General features: G+C 41.8%; 1 protein-coding gene across 3 annotated transcripts in view; it reads left to right on the top strand.

The window, feature by feature from the left end:
* Positions 1-1,131: 1,131 nt before the first annotated feature.
* KCNK17 (potassium two pore domain channel subfamily K member 17) overlaps positions 1,132-22,479 on the top strand; it is a 32,887-nt gene continuing 11,539 nt past the window's right edge. The window contains exons 1-3 of one of the 3 annotated variants that reach the window (XM_085575619.1): positions 1,300-1,334; positions 1,399-1,622; positions 13,024-13,138. In XM_085575619.1, coding sequence (XP_085431745.1) covers positions 1,407-1,622; positions 13,024-13,138 — 331 coding nt within the window. In that variant the 5' untranslated portion in view covers positions 1,300-1,334; positions 1,399-1,406. The other 2 variants (XM_085575620.1, XM_031504525.3) reach the window with 2 other exon arrangements.

Genomic DNA, 22,479 nt, shown 5'->3' with positions numbered 1-22,479 from the left:
AAAGGCGGGGGCGAGGGGCAGGGACAAGGGGGAAGGACAAGGGAACAAACGACTGGGACAAGGGACCGCGGGGGGAGGGGGAGCGATAAGGGAACGCAGGGTCGGGACAAGGGACCGCGGGGAGAAGAAGAGAAAATTACAAATCCTGCATCCGGTGCTGGGGGTGCCTGCTGCAGGTCACAAAATGCAGACTCTCGGTGTTTCTCAGTGTTTCCCAGGACCCAGTCCGGAGCAGGCTGGAATGGTATTCAGGAAATGGAAGGGGAAAAAAAAAAAAAACAGTTCAGGGAAAAAGAAGATTGGACTGCTTAGCTAAACTAACTAATAAGCAAAGGCAAAATCAGGAGCAAGAGCAAGCAAGCAAGCCCAGCCAGCAGGCACTAGTCTCTCCTAGACAACAGAGCATGGGGGGAGGTGAGCCGGCTGGCAACAAGACAAAACAAACCTTCACTTTCAGAGTCAGTTCTGAAAACACAGAACATAATATCAAACATAAACAGAACACAACGATTGGGGATACAAGCACCGTAACATCACTGTAGGACAACTCCCCTAGCAAAAATAGTCACAAGGCAGAGTAAGAAGACATTACACACTGACAGTGTATAAAGTCATCCTGTGAAGAAACTTACTGGGTTTATTCACCTTTATCTCATATTATGTAACAAAATAGATAAAGTACAATGTTCCTATACACCCAAAACGATTTGATTATTTTATCTACCAGTGAGAGAACAGAAAGGAACTTTGGATGATGTCTTATACAAGAAAGTAATTAATCAAATAGGTCTCAGAAACTACCTATATGAAGAAAGTAGTCCCATCTTTCACAGGAAAATCACAAATTCATAAAAGGACTCTAAAAAAGCTGCTACCTTTTCGCTTGTTTCTATCAAAAGATTGTTATTGCTGCCTTTTAAATTAAATCTTTCAGCTGAATGAAAGAGGAATGCAGATTTATGCAGAGTGCTAGCGTACTGCTCTCTAAGTAATGCCAGCTGGGGAGGGAAGCATTGGGCTTGTCGGGAGAGGGACTGGGTAGCATCCCTCGGGGGAGCGAACGTGACTGGGATCCGGTTCCTGCTCAGGCGCAAGCGGCGCGGAGCGGGGAGTCCTGCGCAGCCTCGCCCTTTGGCACGGACAGATGGGAAGCGGAGCGGCGCAAGACGAGGACGAGGGCGCGGGGGTGGGCTGCCGCAAGACGAGCGGCACGACCATCCTTCTTCCCCAGCACAGCTGTGGGCTCCTCTCCTCGCCGCTGAGGGTGGGAAGGGGCAGGCAGGGGGAGGTGCTGGGGGCCGGGCGCCCTGCCAGGCCGGCGCTACCCTCCTCCCGCGGACGGCCCCGGTCCCGCCGCAGGCCGAGCCGCTTGTTCAGTGCCGGGGACGGCGGCGGCAGCGGGGCCGATGGTGGCGGCGCGGCGGCGGCGGCGGCGGCGGCGCTGGGGGGTGCTGATGCTGCTGGCAGCATACGTGGGCTACCTGGGGCTGGGCGCCGCCGTGCTTCAGGCGCTGGAGCGGCCGGCCGAGGTGCAGGCGGCCCAGAACCTCCTCCGGGAGCACTGGGAGCTGCTGGCCAACAACACCTGCCTGCAGGGGCCCGCCCTTCAGCGGCTCATCGAGGTGAGCCTGGGCACGGCGGCGGAGCTGAGCTCAGCACCTGCTGGGGCTGCGGGGCAGGTGCTGCCTCTGGCCCGGTTGGCGAGAGCGGGAGGAGGAGCGGCACCAACCGCGCCTCCAGCCCGAGAGTAACTTTAAAAAAGAGCCAACAAGAACCAGCAAACTTTTTCCTTGTGTAAGTGTATGTGCGCGCATCCCGAAGAAGCCGCCCACGGCGTGGGAGCTTTCCGCGGGCAGCCGCCTCGGTCGCATCGCTCCGTGCCCGCGGGCGCGTCGGGCTCCCCCAGCGCTGCACGCCGCGCTGCGGCCGCCTGTGGTCCCCGCTGATAGAGAGATGCTTTCGTTCTCCACTGCCGTCCCACGAGCTGCGGTGTTTGTGGGTTTTGAAGCGCCGCTGTCCTGACCGAAGGCAGGCGGTGGTGGAGTATCCCGCTACGTGACAATTAGCTGCGGTTAATTACAGGTAGTTTAGGTTTGTTCTTGCGCTTAGGAAGCATGAGTTCTAGTCCGTGACATCTTGCTATTGGTAAATTCTAATGGGTAGGCTTTGTCGTGGTAAGTTTAGTTGATGTTTATATTTGTGTCAAACTTTTTCCATCTTCTGGTTGTTTAAAGGGAAATAGAAAGTCGTTAGGTCTCTTAAGTTATCCTTGAAAGTGCTTCTGAAGATATTTGCAGGATCCTTGCAAAACGTAAAGCAACAAATGCAGCCTTACTAAAGTACAGATGGTTGCATTTTTATGATACAGATATAAGCAAAGTGACATAAATGGGTTCTCTCTTTGCTCAGCTTTTGCCTGAAAAAGAAAAACCTGCAATATTGAAGTGTCTTGAGTGCTTACCCAAACTCTTTGATTTCAGTAGGTGCTGGTAGTTAGTATGTACTCCTTGCTTTTGTGTGTCTGCCTCAAATAGGTGTTGTCAAGCACAAAGAAAACCTGGGATTGGTTTGGTTTGTTTTATTTAGGAGGGTTTTTTGTTTGTTTCTTTGTGAGAGCAGTGTATGTTGGTGACTGAAACCATGGCAGCTGGTTACTGCAGTTCAAAGAATCTAATAGTGGCTTGGAACCTGGATATATACTTTTTTTTTTCCTCTTCAACAGAGAGGAAAATACAAAAGCCATCAAATAGGATAATCATGGGTATTTCAGCAAGGCTCTGGCAGGCAAAATTATGCTGATTCCTTATGTCATATTCTCAACCCTTGGCTTTCTGAGTGGTATGTTCTCTATTGGCAGTCAGTAGTAAAGTGATCATGTGCTATAAATTTGGGCCTTTGTAAGCTACTGTAGTAGCCACTTTTATTATTCATGTTGTGGGCTCTGCTACCTGTGTAATTTAAATAGAAAAAAGTGAGAAATATAGCAGAGAAGACCAGTCTGGCATTTCAGAAAGCTGCATCTTGGTTAAGCTTCATTCAGCACTACACCAGCTTCATTCAGCATTGTGTAGTGAGCACCTGGTATGGCACTTGCCCAGGGTTTGCAAGTGCTTGGTGAATGATGGTAATGAGGTGCTAGTAGTGGAGACAAGATAATCACAACTAAATAGGTAGAAATGTCACTCTGTCAGTTTGTTTTACTGCAGCATGACCTCTATTTGTTCTTGATACCCTGGGAATAGGACAGCCACTCAAATCCCTTTAGACCAGAGGTTGTTACAATATGCTGTATGAGTAGTTAATTGTGACTGAGCAAGTCCTTGATGGGAAAGATATAAATAAACTTTGTTTAATTTTATGCAGTGTCTGTGTGTGCCTTCATGCTCTGAGAAGCCATACTCTGAGTTTGAATGGCTTTGTGTGTTAGTTTGAATAACTTTAATGCTGAGAAATTAATCCTTAAAAATCCACAAAACTGATGCTTTCCTATACTCTTTTCTAATTTCCTATGCAGCAATCACTGGTATGCTCTAGGTGTGCTCAGAAAGAGATGTCTTTCTGTGCAGTAAATTGTTATTGCAGTATGTTGCATATTGTTTATCAGGCAGTGTCATCACTGGCTTCTTTCAGATAAGAAGCTTGTATTCTAGATACACAGCTGATTATTTGCTAATTAAGAAAGCTATAAAGAATGTGTGTGAAAATGTAGTGTGTGAATTTTGATTGCCTTGACATTACTGGCAACTCCTCATTGTTTTCTTATAGCTCTTTGATTCCAGATAATGCTAAACTGTGTTTAAGTGAAATAAAATCCTAGTTTGCTGAGCAATGTACAAATGTAATTTTACAATCTGGTTATTGCTTAGTGCCTAGTTACCAACCCTTGTGCAGGTGGGAGAGCAACAGAGCTCCAGCTTTGATGAGCTAGCAGGAGAGCATGGAGGGAGGATGAGCAGGAGGGAAGCAAAGCAAACAAACCATACTGTAGTAGCTATACGAGTGAATTATCATTCAGTAATTTCTGTGACTTAGGTCCTTTCCAAGGAAGAAGCAGCCTTCTACTTTACAAAGGAGAGGACAGAAGGAGGTAAAGATAGCAGACCAGCAGCAAAAGCAACAGTGGAGGAGAATGTGTTAGAAAGCTTGTGACAGCTGTGGTGGTGGGCCCTGCTTCCTGTAGCTGGGTTTTGTTGGGACTCTCTTGTCTGGAGGAATTGGCCAGCTCTTTCCCTGCAGGAGCAGTTCCACATTTCCTGAGTAGTTGAAAGTAGCACGTGCAAATGGTTTACCTGTAAGCAGATAAACAATGCACGGTCAAGTGTTTATACACAGACATAGGGCACAATGGAGGCATTGTGGCCACAAGTCTCTCTACAGTGACGTTTACTCAAGGAGCACGTAAGTTTGGCTTTGTTGACCCATCTAACCCCAGGCTGTTGTTCTGCCATTGTATATTGTCTGACTCAACACATGCTCACCAGGAACAAGACTGAGAGCAGGCCATGCTCATGAGTCACTAGGCAACACACGAAGAGGGCAATATCTGGCCTTTTATTATCATTATGGTGGTGATCTTTTACATGCCAGAATTACTGGATGTGAAGTCACATCAAAGGAAGACTTGCAGAAGATGGCAGCAGATCCAATAATAAGACAGATTGTAGGAGATACATTTTCAATACAATGAAGAAAAGTAGCTGGACTCAGCTGGGGAGAAAAGTATCTATGTCCAGGCAAAAATTATGTTGGTTCTAGATTGGGGAAGTGTCCAGAAAGTGAGGCTGCACGCAAAGAGGACACTTGATGGGCATATTTCTTGGAGCTGAGACCCTTTCTGTCCTTTTGGGGTTGGAGACACCTAGACATGCTTTGGTGTAAATCACTTCTAGCGCAAAAGTGCCTCAGATTTACTGCATAGTGTGAGTGTGTACATAGCTCTGGTCCTGCTGAGCTGTCCTTCAAACTCAGTCATTTTCCTGTATTTGCCAGTGTCTCTTCAATCAGATGATTTGCTGTAGGGCAAAGCTTGGAACAGCACTTTTTGTGTGTTACCCTATTACCATGACATCCCTTTCAGGCTATCCTTCCTTTTCTTGGATAGAAACCTTTTGTGTTGTATACATATTTCTCTAGTACAGATGTTTCCTATATGTGTTCTATTGGTTTTCTATTGTAGATATATAATGCTATTTAAACAAAGTTGCTCTCATAAAATGAGAAAATGAAAGCTGAGCTAATTTTGGGGGGTTTTTTTTGAACTAGGAGGATGTAAGGTATAGTGAAAAGGGCCAAATGCTAAAGGGCAGGTTGTAAACTAAATGGCTGCAGGTGGATCTAGATACTCTTATCTCCAGAGTCAACAGCTAGAGGTACACAGAGAGAGTACATGTTTACAAGAGCAATGAGATCCCACATGACTGAAAGGTCCTCATCAATACCTTGGCTTGTACTGATATTGAACCAACAGAGAATTGTGACAGCTGTTGGGAACTAAAACCCTGCAAACAAAGTTTACTAAAATAATCTTGTGCTCAGGAAGGGGTGAGCATCAGAGATCACCTGACAGTGGTGAGAGTCTTTAAGGAACAGCAATCGCTTCTAGTATCGTGGAAGTGTAATATCTATATAGAACCCAATTTGGTCAAACTAACTTGTCACAGATGTAATAGGGTTGATCCCCTGTAAACCTTCTTTCCAACTGCATGATTATCAAAATGTACTACTACTTTGCTTAAGCTACAGCCAATTCATCATTCTCTGGACCTGTTGATTAAAAGAGCTGTGGGTGCCATACCAAGAACTTGCATTTTCTGCTAATAATACCATCTTCTGGCATATGATTGACAGAAGTTGTTGAAGGTAAGATCATTATTCTATAAGGCAGTAGGCTGGCACTGTATCATCAGACTTTTTGGAAGGTGCTGAGAAGACATACTGATGACCTCTTTCTGATTAGTTGACTTAGCCCTAGGTCTTCTGGTAGTGTTGAGTACCTGTGTTCAAAAAGAGAAAGGCAAGGGAAAAAGCACAGCACCCTATTATACCTCTGCCTAGAGGGATATGTTCTTTTGATATTATCAAATTCCCAGTTACAGCTGGTCAGGCTTGGTGGGATGTAACAAGGGAGTGTAGCCAGCTGATATTGAGTGGTGAGTGTCTCAGTAATCTGCCCTACCAGAAGGTTTGAGACACACAACTAGCAGTAAATAGCTAAAGACTGGGAGTGCCTTCTAAAAAGATAAATTATTATTCTTGTCAGTTGTTTGAAGATGTGGGTTATTCTTATAGGTACTTGTTCTTCATATTTCATCTTTTTTAATGCAATTAAAAGAAAAACAACTAGGGAAAGAAATCTCAGTTTTACAAGGATAATACAATGCAACCTTTCTGTGTTCTGTAGATTATACAGGCAGCTTCTTTGAACTTCCTTCAACAGGCCCTGCCTATTTCTGTTCCAGCCCAGCTGTTGAGTAACTGTTCTCATTGGAGTTTGGGAAGTGACTGGAATTCAGCAACACTTTGTCTTATGAATCATGCCACAGAATCTTCTTTGATATAAAAGCGTAATTTTCAGAAAAAGTACTAATGGTTTGCAGTAGCATTGGTTGCAGCATTACTGCACTAGACAACATCTTTTTATCCTTTCCTGTTGGTGAGTAAGTTTAGATTAATTCTAGAAACTCAAGTGCACATCCAGCTGCAAAGTAAAAGTGCTTTTGCTCTCAAGGTTCCTTTGGTTTCAAGGAGCTACTGCCAATTACATTAGCAAACATTGCTGGGGGGACAGGGGAGCAGTTACTTGATCTGCTCTCAGGTTATTCAAGCGGCGTAAAATTAAGAAAAGACCCCAACACTATGAATTCAAAAGAATCCAGCTGTTTTATTGGTTTTTTGGGGTTTTTGTTTTTTTGGTTTTTCTTTCAGGTCATGTAAGTTTCTTCTCCTGACAAAGAATCAGATCTCATGGCTGGGAAAGGTGTGATTAATAATCTGTCAATTATTTGGAAATTAATCGACCTTTGTCCTTGCAATCTGAGACCAAGGTTAATGTTAACCATTTTCTTCTGATTTACATCTGGTCTTCTGTGAGGCATAAATGAATGTTTATATACCAACATTGCACAGAATTTCCAGTGCACGAAGTTTGTGTGTTCTTTTCATATTAATCTAAATGGTAGCTTGGTGCCTTTTGAACATCTTCTTTTCCTCCTTTATGTGTGTCAAAAGTGAGAAAAAGTGTCTAAAACGAAGCAAGCCGGTTTCAGGAGTTTCATGTATGCCCTGGAAAAGTTGATTTTTGTACATGAATATATAAACTTCAACTAAACTTGACAATAAAGTTCCTTACACCAGTCCATTTTTGCCTTCTTTGAGAACTGCTTTCATATACACATAGTAAATGCTGCTTTTGCCTTTAAAGGTATCTCAAGATTACTGTCACCTCTGGCCAGAATGCCGCAGTTCAGAAGCAGGGGACAACAGCAGTGATAGGAGCCACAGTTTATAACTAGGTCATTTGTATGACTCTTTCCCTGATGGTTTCCTTCAGAAAAAAAAAAAAAAGTAATGAATTCTTATGGATAAATTTGGTAGGGTCATAATCTTTTTGGGACTTTGCTTTTGTAATTTTTGCTTAACTTGCTAATTTTGGGGAGGGCAGGCAGATTAGAATCAGTCTGTTTAATAATTTATATGAAGCTTATTTTTTGCTGTAAAGATTATGGGAGGAATGAGAAGCATAGTGTTCTGAAGAAAGATTGTGAAGAATAGAGTGCCTCAGTTTACATATACACATTCATTCACTCTTTACTTTTTGATCTTAAGTACCTTTTTTGAAAGCTGTATCCTAGTCACATGCTGTTGTGACTCACTGCAGAGGTGAAAGATGTAACTTTTAGCTGGTGTCAAGGAGGTCAGATTAAATAATGGTCCTTCTTTTTGCAGTACTTGGTGATCAGAAGCTATGCTGCAGCCACAGGCTGGTGGTGGAGGGACCACTTGTGATGATAATCATGCAAGAGAGGAAGTGTGTAAGCTAAGAAAACTGGGAGTTGCCCAGAGCTGGTAACACAGCAAACATGGTAAATGAGACTTATGGGTATGGCTGAAGGATAGAGTGGCTCTGCAGCAAATACAAAAGAATAAACCTACATTTTTTGGGGAGGAAGATGCAATACTCTGAAGTCAAGTGGGAACCAAACTGTAGTTGTTGGGGCTGGATTTTGGTGGTTTGGTTCTTTGTTTTGAAGTTGGTTTCTTTTAGCTAGACAGCATGAACAGGTCTTTTGAGTGTAAATCAAAGTATATGGTTTAATTTTTGCTGGTATGACTGTAATAACTACTTTGCGTTTACTATTGCAAAGCTGCGTAGAGTGGTAAAACTTGAGTATAGGCGAGTCGCACGTTATCTGTCATCTGTGGAAGTGCAGCCCCAGAGCTGTGAAGGGTTAAAATTCAGGCTGTAGGAATGATTTAAATTTTTTTAGTTTCTTTTTTTGACTCAGATAAGGAAACTGTAGTAACTGTGTGTTGTGTTTAGATGTTGCTGCAGAAAGGACTAGCAACTGATAGTAAAAAAACAAGGAAAGAAGGGAGTATTGCAATCCTAAAATTAGTGTGATAAGGGAGTCAACAGAAATCCACAGCTTCCTCACAGGGTTACCACTTAGCTTGAATTCAAGGAGGGAGTTTCTTCCAGAAATATGCATGAAGTAGGCTTTTGTACTGGGATGTAATCTAACATGGAGCTTGTATTTGCAAGCATTAGCTTATGCCATTCCTAACTGAAACTTCAGAGCTTATACTTGAGAAAGGTGGAACTGGAAGCTCAATTTGACTATTCTGAGGCATGTTGTTTTAAGAGGTAACAGGCATCTACATTTTAAATAAACAACTTTGAGTGGACATCATGCTGGTGTTCTAATCACCAGCCATGGCAATATTAAGTAGCACCAAGCAAAGCCTACTTGTGTGGTCAAAAACCAGAACAGCCTACTTGATGAGAAAATGGAGCAGCCTGCAAATGAAGTTTCATTGACCTGTGAAGGTCTAAGAATTTTAAATCTCAATTTATAAATCCTATAGGAGTTACAATATTTCCCAGGAAAATTTTATCTGTAGTCTAAAATTATGTAAATATTGTCAGCTAAAGATGCAGTAGTCACTATGAACTGTAAATTATCACTTTAGAGAGGGGGAAATAAGTGCAGAGAAGTGAAACTATGGTTTTATGTTTTACAGCTTGTCTGTCAGTAGAAACCAAAGAACCACTGCATTTTGTTTTTCCTATTATTTTAACCACCCACCTGTTTCCTTTCTGCTTTCTGAATTGCACATGACCTTTAAAGTTCCCAAAACATCAAGCCCAAGCTCTGCAAGTTCAGTATTTTTTGGGTTTGAGCAGTTGGTGGTATTGACTGAGGTCTTCATAACTGCTTTTGAACACTGGATTTAAAATGCTGCTTCTACTAGTGCCTTTTAATGCATTAGGTTTTGAGGCAGACGCTACAAATCTGCTAATCCTCTATCCTATCTCCTAATCACTGTACAAATCAGCGTAATTAAGAGAAAAAGGAAAACCCCTAGGATTTCACCTCAAAGTAATCATACAGTAAAACAAAGTTTCTGGTTCTCAAAAAGGCTGGCTAAGGAAACTAAGCACTTATGATGCAATGTGTGCGATTCACTTACTTTTTAGTACCTTTTGAACCCTCAACACCCCTTCAATGTCAATACTTCTTCAAGGGAAAAAGCAGGGAGAATTCAGCTGTTCTGCTAGAGTGTTTATTGGCTGGGGTTTTTTCCTGTGTTCTCTCTAAAATTATAAACAATTTTTAATTTTTCTATGAAAAAGAAAAATAGCTGAAATCAAAAGTATAAAGGAATATAGTAAACTAAGGAGAATATTCACCAATATCTCCCTGAATGCTCAGTCAGCCTTCAGGAGTTTGCAATGCCATGACTTCCTGTGCCAGAAGTAATTTCTGTGCATTAATAGCCATCTATGGATTTCTCTTTCATGAATCCACCCCTGTGGGCACACCTGCAGGAAGGCAAGCTCCATTAGTTCTACCATTCTCTGGAGAGTCAATCTTTAGTTTTCTGTCATCATTGTTGCTATGTCAAAGGTTGATTCTAGATAGTACCATAAAACATTTTTTACTTTATGAAAACAAAGACTATATCCTTATCTCCAGCCACTGTGAATCTTCCCTTTTAAGGGTGGCATCAATAGCTCTTTCTTCCTAACATTAATGCACTTGACTTTTTTTTTTTTTCTGTGAATGTTGCTTTATTCAAGTGGCATTGATTTGCATGAATATTCAGTGGTCCCCATTGGGCTGGCTTTAATAGATGGGTGGGCCTAATAGTTAATGATGTTATCTGGTTATTTGATAACAAAATTTAACAAATAATGCTTAGAGACTTCTTGCTGAAAGGGCTTGGAGACCTCAGCAAGCATACCAAGTGTCTCAGTACCAGAAACAGAAAGCAGCTGGCATGCTGCAAGCTCAGGGCTTGCTCTTTGCCAATGAGTAGCAGTTATGTGGGATTTCCTTTTGTACTGCCAGCAGTGCAGGTCACTGTCCATTTAGGGCAAATGCTGTGGCCTGTCTTCAGAACCTCAAGATACTTCCTGTGCTTCCTGGCAAGTAGCATCACTACTTGGAGAAGGTTGACAGTGTCCCTGGGATTCTGAGTTGTTACAAGTCACTGCAAAGTTGACATAGGTGCTCACAACTGCTCAGCCTCTTGCTTCTAAACCAGGCAGAACAGAAGTGCTGCAAAAATGTGAAATTAAACATTTAATGACTTGGTTACTGCTGCTTGCTTCTCACATTATGTCTTTTGTAAGCTCTTTGTTTTCCTTCTCTGCATGAAGTTTTTTCCATTTCTTTGGGCCAGTTGTGCCACAGGTTCTTGCAATCCTCTCTGGTTCTGAAGTGTTTCTGGCTTTAAAAACTTGATGTTGAGTTTAATGTTGTCTACTGCTGAGCTTGTATCAGCAAGACATCAGGCGGGAGAATGGACAACGAACATGCTGCATGTTTGAGTTTTTCAAGTATCCCTGATCCAGCTGATAATAAATTTATCCAAGAACTGGACTGTTGCTGTTCCAGCTAACTGGAACTGTGTTCTAGACTAAATAAGAACTGCAGAGATCACAGTTTACAGAAGGGAATTTTGAGGAAAATATCAAGCTTTTTATTTCAAATTTAACTACTGGTTTCTGGAGGTGGGGGGAACATGTAATCTATATAATTTTCCAGTGTCTCTTTTGCCATTTAACTTACTTGAGTTATTTTATGTTCATGCACATTGATTCCTGTCTAGGCCATTGTCTGCAGAGTTTCTTACACTTCTTAAACCAAAGGTCAAATGTCAGCCTGCACCCCATGTAACCTGACAAACCTCAATGCAGATACAAGACCTGGAAGAAGAACAATGAGTTGGGGAATTACACACAATTGTTCAAAACACATCCTTCTGGAGGCTTTTTGAAGCAACCTTTTCTCTCTCTTTTTCTTATTTTTTCAGGGGTAGTTGCATGGAGAAGGGAAGCAGGGCTTGATTCTTTTATGTCACTATTGCTATATATAAAATCTTTTTTTTGAGTTGCCCCACTCAACATTATGACAATTCACAGAAGGAAGCAAAATGCAATACAACACGTGTGGTCCTTAGCTCTTCTCAGAGCACAGGCTCTCTGCTCTGTCTCATAATTTAGAATTTAGTAGATTATAATGTGACTGAGGGGTTTAAGTTGCCTTCAGTTATGAGTAAATCAAGATATTTCTGAGAATGCATTATCAAAAGTGTTTATTGCTTAGAAAAATGTGTTGATCTCTGAGCTGCTCCTTGTTCTTAGTATGATAATTAGTAGCTCTAGAGAAAGAGATAATGATCCTTGTAGTTAAACTGCTGCTTGGGACCTTGGAAACAATTTTAATTCACAGCCTTGTATAATATTATATAAATAATATAAATTATGTAGAGCACATTACATCAGTAAAATGGGACAAAGCTTCCTCGCTTTGCAGGCTTGACATGCCAGTTTGTTTGGTGGATGTATAAACTACAACTCCTTTGCAAAACCAAAAACTGATCAAAGTCTGAGTGTGATTCCTTTTATTATCAGTGGTGAAAATTTTATCAGTAGTCTTTTTTGTTAGGATGGGGATAGTATTATTGAGAATTTGCATGTCTTTTTCAGAGATGATTAATTTTATGTCTTCTTGGTTACATTTTGCATTTAAAGATAATAAACTGTCAAGTGAAGTGTGAAATGTTTTGTGTCCATGCTGTGAATAATGTTGTTTTAGACACAATTAATTTTGTTGGCATGAGAATGTGTAGTCAGATGTGGGCACTGTTAAGACATCTGATATCTTATTTTGGCATAAGTCTGCACACTTCAGCTAGTGATGTCTAAATCTTTCCCGGGAGGATTGAACATAATTTGGCATAATGCTAATCTGATATGTTCATTCACATTTGTAGTCCCAGTGTGGGGACATATTGACCAAACTGAGTAGTGTCAGTCTCCTATAACACACCAGATACATTCCTCCCCAGTCCAAGGATCTTCCCTGCAAGGGATCTGTATCATTTATATATGCATGTATATTTGCTGCTCTGGGACTTCTGCCATTGAAATATCCCATCTGGAAGCATTTCATTTTCCTAATGAATATGTCATAAGGCAGTCTTAATTACTGTCTGTCTAGGCCTTCTCTAGTTAGATCTTACCCTCCAATCTCTTCCACATTTATGTGTATATTCTACCATGTGCATGTGCAACTTTATTGTATTGCTATAGATGGCCTTTTCTTAGAAACTTTCAGCTTTTCTGACCTTGCAGCCCTTTGGTCTCTAAGGCACAAGAGCTCCTCTACTAAAAGGGAAACAACAGAATCAGAAGTGGTTGTAATTTGGGATTTTACCAGTCAGAAGTGGAAATGCCAGTCACATGAACTTGCCTTAAAGGGGTTTGTGAGATCTCATGTTATTGTCTCTTTGCAGGGTATCATCCAAGCCTACAAGAGTGGCATAACACTCCAGGGAAATACCACTAGCCTGGGCAGGTGGGATTACAGCGGGTCTTTCTTCTTCTCCATATCTGCAATAACAACCATTGGTAAGAGTTCCCTGCTTACAGGGTCACCTCATAGGTGGGAAGAGAGTGGGAATGAGGGCCTGTACTCAGATGCTGCTCCAGCACTGTGTGGTTCCCTAGAGCTTGCAGTAGGGAAGCACCCATGAATTCAGCCCTAGGAGTGCTTTGTCAGTGCCAGTGCAGTAATGATCTCTAACTGATCAGACACAGGGGTAATTAGCTCAGGACATATTCCTGCTAAGTTACATGGCTTCTGGGGCCTGCACTTCAGGGTGCTGTGCTGTCTGGACTTTCCCAAGTCTTGTGCACTCTGAGAGGTCTGAGGTGAACTGTGCATTGAAATAGGCTTTTCCAATCACAAGGACAGGAATGATTTTGGAAAATTTTTAATACTGGCTACTGTGTCTTCACAGACTGTGTTTATGAATTATTCCTCCTTATTACTACCTGTATTAGATGAGGACCTGCTTGTTCAAGCGGAAGTTAAATAGCTGGAAAAACATCACAATTCAGTTGACTCAGGTTTCAGCAAATGGTTAATGCAAAGCCACAAATAAATTATGGAAATAGGTAGAGGGAGGGAAAGTGGAAAAAATAAAATGTACTGGGTACAGAGCTAGATAAGGCAGATGCTGTTAATTATTGTCAGTTCGCGTCCCTGTCCCCAAGACCATAAATAACTTGCCTTGGTGTCTTTTTCTTATGGTGTGACCCAGTATTAAAAAAAACATGGAGGGGAGAGTATGTGGAGAGATGATTGTTGAATATCAAAAATCCCTCACGCGTTTCTTGATTTGTCAGCTTTTTTCAATTTTAAGTATATTTTTAAATCAAGATTTTTCTTTTTGTAACCAAATGGAACCTTCTTTTGATTTCTGATTCTTTTTGAAGATACACTGGCTCCAGAACACTAAGCCCTCAAGCAGGAGCTTAAAGAAAGAGAAGGCTTGTGTGTTTTCTGTGGAGGTGGAGGCGAGTGGGTGGTAGTGTGTCATCTTCCTGTGACTCAGTATGTCTTTCTGCCCTGCTCTTTTGCACATGCATTGTTGTGGTTGGGAGCACACTTTCAGTGTGTTGCACTGCCAGACAAGGGTTGCACCAGATGATGGCAGTGGAGGCTCATTAGACAGGGTTACACAGGCTGTGAGTTTCCAGGAGAGCCTGGTCAGTTCCTTCCACCTTTGATACAAAGCAGCATCTGCTCAGAGCTGCTTTGCATGCCTCAGTAGTGAGTGAATCCTGGTAAATTTCTAAACCATCAGAGTGACTGCTTCACCATGGCAAAATTAAGTTAATGATATTCAGGAAGAATCAAATTTATTATGTTAAAATATGAGGGGATGTTGGCAGAGACCTAAACTAAGCATTTCTGCTCTTCTATACTGAGTAGCTGCTAAACTACTCCCTGCCCCCACTCCCCTCTTTTTTAAATCTAATTCCTTGCCCTGATGGCTATAGGAGTGGAGGACAGGACAGAGCATGACACAGCTGAGTTGATAGCAGAGGCAATTGAAAAGAACCAAATCTTACAGCTCTTTATATCATGATTTTAAAGCTGGTGCTACGATTCTTGACACTTGTTAATGATTTTACATTGCGGATTTGAGAATGCCATACAAGCCACTTGTATGCAGAAAACTTCAGATGATTGGTCCCTTCATTCTGCTTTTTTCAAGTGAAATTGTTAGTTGCATATAGATTAGTGTAATAACACTGTTGATAACAATATGTTGTAGAATAGAAAACTACAAATTATTTCACAGAGCCTCACCCTGAGTCTGTTATCATAATCTCTCTTTATGCAAATTCTTGAGATAGTTGAGGGGTTCAACCTCATTGAGGATACCACAGTGTGACTGGGAAGGATAATTGATGATGTCAAGTAAAGAGACAAACTCCTTTCCAAAGAACTCAATGAAGTTCAAAGTGGTGAGTCACAATAAGAAACTTCATTTATAAGGTATGGCAATGAGATAAATGACAATTGAGAAGGCTTCTGGAGGATCTGTAAAGGTTTTAGTGTTCTTACATGACAAGGAAGGGTTTATCTCAGGCTGTGATTATGGAGCCAATGAAAGCACAAGATTACCCTATAGGACTTAAAACCCAAGGCATTCTAGGAAATGAGTTTAGGAAAGGTAAAGTTAAGATGATAATGCAGAAGAGTGAGTCTCAGGAATTTAGAGGTACTATATAAATATTTTGAAGAATATGGATGGCCTCTATTCCATTTGTTCCAGCTGCTGCAAGGCCTTTGGCCTGTTTGTCTCTTCCACATTTTTTCTTTGCAATTAATGCCATTCATGCCTTGCTGGCCTCTTATGCAAAATAACATCTTTGTGACTCTTGTCCTTAGTCTTCTCAAACAGCACAGCTAAAACCACTATCACTTTTACCTTTATCACTTTCCTTTGAGATGCTCTTTCTGTTCTGCCAGCTCCTGTATTCTACTTTAGGTACTTTAACCCCCCTCAGAAGGTTAGGTCCATTTCTCAAGTCCTTACCAGAACACTTTCTCACTGGGATACAGGAGGGGATGTTAACTTCTTTCCCCATTAACACCAACTGAGGGGCATTAGCTTCTTTCCCCACTGACAAAGTTTAAATCCTCCTGTCTCCTGTTGCAGTATCTTCTGCACTATATCTTTCTTCCATTTAAATGAGAGCCTCATCTATTTTCACTACTAGTGATTTCATTACTAGTGATGAAGCAGCATATGAACTTTGCTTAAAAACAAAGTGAGTTCTAATGTGCAGGCTGTACCTCAGGTTAGTTAGTGCCTTGATTGCAACTGTTTGAAGAGCAGATATGTATAAACTAAAATCTCTTGTGTAAAGAAGTGCCCCAAAGCCTATGTAGTTTTTGGCGCATCTCATAATTTGAATGGAACTGCATTTATAACTTTGGGATGGACAGCCCTGGCCACCTGCTGATTCTTTCTCCCCACTGTTACTCTTCTCTGCTTTCCTTGTTGCTGTCCTTGACATATATCATGTCATGTCATGTCATATCAATCATCATATCATGCCAGATTTTATGTTATCTCATTTTCTGCAGATTTTTCCATAAGAACCCCTTCTCAATGCCTTGAAGGGTCATCCTCAGAGTTCCTGTGGAGCTGTAGTACTAAACATGATTAAAGAAAGAAAAGCTAACTTGCTGCTGGTTTTATCTCTCAGACTTCCTTAGCCCTTGTTGACACAAAGTTTCTCTTTTCTGTGTTGACTCTCCTCCTGCTTAGTTTGGACTAACAGGACACAGGTCAAATCAAGTTCAGGGTGGGCACAAGATCAAAATTCCTAAAATCAAATGACCACAGAGTGGTATAATTTCAGAGAAGGTGCTAGGGAAAGGCTCTTCCTTTAGTCAGTGATGAGGCTGACTTGTCAGTGCAAGCCTAAGAGTAGGAGTAAGGAGTATTGTCCTCTCTAGCCTGAATGTCCCACCTAATATTGGGTGGATAGATGCCATTGTCTAGTGCTGTATTGTCATTTTCTGATGCCACCAGAATTCAGTTGTGTGAATTTCAAGGGCCCTTTTTTAAATATAAAATGGGGCAAGTAAACCATCTCACCGTGAAGAAAAGAAGGGAAATACCTTCTTCCTGTTCTTTCCTTCTCTGGTTAGCACAGTACATAGCTCCTAAAAACAATACCCCAGAGGACTGGGAGATAACAACAGAGGCATGGATCAGGCTATTCAGTGATGATAGTATTAACCACACTGTTACAGACGTTTAGTAGTTGCTCCAGAGGATTCCAGTGCAGGGAATAAAACAGTAGCAAGTTCAGGGCTATGAAATTCTGGTAGGGTAAAGTTTTGGGCAGCAAGAGGTTTGTGAAGACTCTGGCCCTCTGCAGACACTGCCCAGTATCTGGTGGAGCTCCTGAAAAATGGTCAGGTTCCTGCCCATTGCTGGCTGACACTCCATTGGGGAATTCAATTAAACTAACTTGATGTCTCAAAGTGGTTAATATACAGAATAACAGCTTGGGACCACTTTCATATTTGAATCCTCTGTGAACCTCAGGAACCCTTTGTGTAGGGGAGATCTCTGCTGAAAAGCTGTCACTGTTGATGTGTTGATCTTTTCCCTGCCCAGTGACAGCTGGCAGAGCTTCTCTATAAGCTTGCCCAAGTAGGATGTAGCGCTGTGGTCCATGGGAGGTCACTGATGGGTTTGGGGACAGCCACTCACAGCAGCATCCTCTGAGCTATCTCCTGAGTAGTGGAAATGCAGTCTGCCTTCCTGACTGCATGCTGTCTCACTCAGCTGAGCCTAAGCCCACTATACAGCTTTCAGTGTATGCACAGCATGAGTCAAAGACTGCAGTACTCATCTGAATCATTTTTTTCACTCACTGAAGGAGTGTGCAACCAAATTTTACTCTCATCTGGAATTTCATAGGGCTAAAACTGTTAATAACTTCCCTGATTCAACTGCCCGGGTCCCAATGAGCTTCCCCATATAAAATACAGTTCCTGAGATTCTGCCACCACTAGCTTTAAAATCAAATTCTTCAAATTTTTTACTTGTTCTAACCATAAAACTGTGAAGCCAAATCAAGCAGTGTGGCTGCTTGAGGACTGTGTCCTGTTTCTGTCCTACATGTACAGGCTCCATCCTGTAGCATCCTCCCTGGATGGATGAATTTGGAATAACTGACTTCCCATGCCGGATGTCCTCAGCTGTGTCCAGCTGATAAGTGTTCTTGAACTTAGTGCAGACTTGGTGGATACAATATGAAATCTCACAAGAAGGTTGAGAAGCCTGCTAATATGTTTTCTATAGTTAAGGAGACATTCAAAGCAGGAGGGAGGATAGGAACCCCTGACTTGTTGATCTTCCCATGAATGTAGGTGGTACCAAATGACCTCTGAAAATCCTAATGCTTGTAAGATCATAAGATAATTCAGGCTTCCTGATACCTCAGGAGATCTCCAGTACAATTGTCTGCTTAAAGCAGTCAGCTATGAGGTCAGAGCAGGCTAATGAGTGCTTTGCTAGGTGCTGTGTCTCACCCTCAAATCCACGGGGATAAGTCCCCTGTGGAGCCCGGCCAGCTGGGCAGTGGGGCGAGATGGACAGAGGAAAGGAGCTTCTCGTTGGATCCCGGGGGACTTGGAGAAGCTCCCTCGTGAGTCCAAAGATGAGCTGGTCCCACAAGCAAAGGAAAGAGGCACTCCTCCTCTAGATTAATTCCAAAGTTTAATGAGGCCCTGGGAAGAGATCCCAGAGTACATCTGAACCTGAAGGGCATCCAGAGCAAGAGGGAGTATCCCTGCCCAGAGCAGCCAGATATAGGGGGGTGGGGAAAACCGAACAGCCAACTGGGAAGGACATGGGAGCGGCTCTCTGGGGGCAAGGCCTCAGAGTGACCACTGAGGAGGGGGTCGGGGAGGAGTCCCAGACAGGGTCCAGTTACCTGGTGACCCTGGGAGAAGGATCTGGACAAAGGGGAAGGGTCACCAAGTGATGGGACACATCACCTGGGAGGAGACAGGGGGATGGGTTGGGGTTTGATGGACATACAGGTACTGATGGGAAAGCTGGGATGAACCAAAGGGATACAAAGAGGGGATATGGAGGGACAAGCCATTATGAGGGGATATACAGTGCAAACACAACTCCACAGTTAGGCTCACCTTCCAGCTAAGCTGGGGCCATGTTCCCATTTTAAGGAACCAGACAAACATTACCATAAGGCTGTGTGAGCGATCAAGTATGTGTTTTTCCACTTTGAATTACACAAAGATGTCTTTTCCATCTAAAGTGATTTTTTTTTTAATGAAACATTTGAATATTCAATAGAGAAAGCCTTTCATTTCTGGTGGATTTAAACATCCAGATCACTTGTAAAGACCACAAGGGAAAGAAATTTTAAATTTCCTGAAATGTGTTAGAGGAGGAGCTAGTGGTGGGAGGAGCTGGATGGCTTAAGGATTTAATTTCCTCCAGTACCTGGGAAACTAAGAATGTGGCTCACTGAACATCACCCCAATTACCAAGGAGAGAAGTTTTCATGAGAATTTAAATGTATAATGCAAAATAAAATAATTCTGGCACTGACACCCCTCAGTGAATTACACAGTGGATACCTGGCCCTCAGGCTTAGATTAATGCTTGGTTATTCAAAGCAAAATATTTTCAACAAGAAGAATCTGTAAATTTTGGATTAGACCCATGTCTAATCCCAGTGTCTGTAGGAAGTGATGGCTTGTATACTTTGAGGTAGGAGAAAATATTTAATAAAACAAGAAGTGTTGCTTCTCTAGCCAGTAGCTTTATCAATGGTTTTAGCACTCAAACACATTTTTGGGTAGATTTGGTTTTATGCTAACCCTGGATTTTTCTGCATGTGAAATTTTTTGGTAAATTTTCAAATGTTTTTCAGCCTATGATGGATACTTTCTGTTCTAAGCACTTTTTGATGAAAATTCTCTTATATCTGGACAGTGAGAACAATCCTTTCATTGTGGGTAGCAGGAAGTTGCAGCTGCCTCAGTTAACTGAGGGCATTGCAAGTACTGTCTTGTGAATGAAAATATCTTTTACTAATAAGTCTTATCTTCTTAAGAAGTCTACAGAGCTTGTGAATTCCCTATGGGCAGGAATGTAATGGAAAAGCAGAAAAAAATCCTGAATTACTTAATACGTGTAACAGAAGCGCATGAGTTAAAGCACATGGTTATGAACATTTAGAAATAAAACACTCTTTTGTTTCCTCCAAAGAAACTTAACTTACATTACACCATATTTCAAAACAAGAGGAGCTATACATGCACTTAATCCAGCTGCTTCAGTGGAAAAACACTTTGATGTCTCTGCAGTCATTTCTCAGTGTCTCTTTGTTCAGACATGTACCAGGTGACATCCCAGCAGCATGGTCATGAGGGACGTGACACAACTGGCAGTATAGTTATAATTTCTGAATCTGGTTCAGATCTTCTAGTATCTAGTTCATGATGATTTAAGACACCAACTAATACTGAAGTGGGTAAATCATATTTTCCTATTCCTGCTTGAGTTTTTTAACAATTGAGGTTTATATACATTTAGGTTGGCATTCCTTTGTCTAATGCAATGACAAGTGGATGTAATAACCAGACAGGAGTAAATTTATGGGTATTTTGCATAATCTAAAATCTCCTATTTGATTATACTTTGTATCCTGTATAAAAGCTGGTGGGACATGGTTTTTTTGGCATGTGTACAGCAACTGTGTACCAAGACTTCAGAAAATTGTCTCAAGCTGCTCAATCCAAGGGAAATAGAATACAAAGCATGTCTGGTGTTTAGAGGGCCAGGTTTACTGTGTACTTTAGACCTTCTTACATCATTCAATTTGCCATTCTAAATTAATTGCAACATACAAGTTAAGTTTAGGTGCTCTGCCATCCAGCACTATGTGGCACCCCCACAATTCTGAATGCTGCTGTGCTTCACACAGTGACCAGAGAACACGGGCCTGTTTTATGATTTTCTGCAGAGAAACTTAGAAACCTGTGATTAAAAGAATTGCCCAAGACATTACACAGTCTTTTAAAACTTGATAGAGAAGGGAAAAAAAAAAAGGGAAAGGGTTGGGGGAAAACCACCTTGGGAATAACTGGCCATAAATGTATGTGACTCATCTTCAGCCTCCAGCCCTACACTCCCCCAGCACTTTCTCCTGGGCCATGTCAGGCCACAAAACACCCTAATTCAATAAGCAAAAAATTTGAACTACTCCACTGAAATGTCACAGCCAGTGTGAAATGCATCACACCAGACACATCTTTCTATAATTCGCTTAGAAGGGGTCATCTACCAGATGTATTTGCTTACATGTCTCATCTACCACACTTGGTAGTATAGAAATGGTGAAAGATGGCAGAAATTAGCAGTCACTGGGAAAAGTGCATTAGCATTGCAAAGCTGCTCACAAAAAAAGAAGAAGTAGCACTGACATGAATTCTTAATTTAGCCCCTTTTTGACTATATTTCAAAACATCTAGTTGCATAACAGCATCCTATTCTTTCTGGGGTTTGCTCTCCCCCTTCCCAGGGACAGGCTTCTGGGGCTCCAATTGAGGTGTATTGTGTGCCTATAATTATTGAAGGGCATGTCCTCCATGTAACAAAATTTGGGATTTGTGGGGTGCATACTTAGGAATAGTTTGCCCAAAGACCATTTTCTGGGTGTAGTTTGCTGGCAGATGTGCACAACTAACTGCAGAATTGTCCATGGTTGGAGATTTTTTTGCATGTGTAGATATCTCCATCCCATAGGTGTATACATTTCTACATTGTCAGTCAGTGGCTTATTGCATCTGGCGTGTGACAGAGTTTAGTGAAGAAATGGGACTCTTGAGTTAACCACAGATGTTTGCACTCTCACTTATCTGGGATACAGAGCCCAGCCCTGGGGCCTCTCCTTGCTGGGCACTGCTCACTTGCCCTGAGACTACAGCACTCAAAAGCAGGGTAGCAAGGCGGCAGTGGAGGGAGTGCCTCTGTGCTTGCTGTGCCGATGGTTGGTGGCGCTGGGATGGGATAACATTATTTGTGGTAAAAAGATAATCTCCTCTCTAGACATCAATCTGTAATGAGCAGAGGTGATTTTGGAATGTAGTCAAGGCCATAGGTCTCTGACTGGCTAAGGCACTGTTGAAATGTTTGTGGTGTGCTAGTTGTTGTGTCTTTGAAAGCATAATGTGAAATATACCCTAGTTAAATCTGACTGTCTTGTAGCACAAAACAGTAGAAATTACAAATGCAATTCTGCAAATTTATAGACCATTTTAAAAAGAACGTGTGGGGAATGAAAACAAGTGATCTTGAAGCCCGAACAATCTGAGGATACAAGCAAGGCTGTGATTGCAAGGCAGGATCTTTTATTAGATCACTTCCTATGACAAGAAGAAAGAGGAAAAATTTAAAGCGTTTTATTTTAGGTTGGAAACTGAAGTATTTTACACAGATTAAATATAATTTCTCTGGATATATTGACTCTAGACAATAATTTGGACAATTTAAGGTGTTATTTGGTAATTGTGGTGCAAAAGATTTTAAGCAGAGGCAGGGTTAAGTTCACCAGTCCTGTGGGACAAAGGTAGAAAAGGGTGGTTGTTATAATTAAAACACTATTGTTGTGATTCAGAGACCATCTGACAGCGATGCAGGATCATGTGCTGGTAAAGCCCAGGCCAACAATGCTTACAAAAATTGAACTAAATGGAAGGTTTGCATTTACATCAGATCGCAGCCAGGGCAGTGGGTAGGGGAGAGGAAATTGACTGGTAAATGGAAAAGGAACTAAGCAAAATTGGCAGGGAAAGAAATGTTATTTTCCAGCCCACAATAGGATATGATAAACAA

Source organism: Lonchura striata, chromosome 3 (assembly GCF_050655825.1).
Source record: "Lonchura striata isolate lonStrDom1 chromosome 3, ASM5065582v1, whole genome shotgun sequence".
NCBI classification, from domain to species: Eukaryota; Metazoa; Chordata; class Aves; order Passeriformes; family Estrildidae; genus Lonchura; species Lonchura striata.
This window is presented reverse-complemented; position numbering and strand designations above follow the sequence as displayed.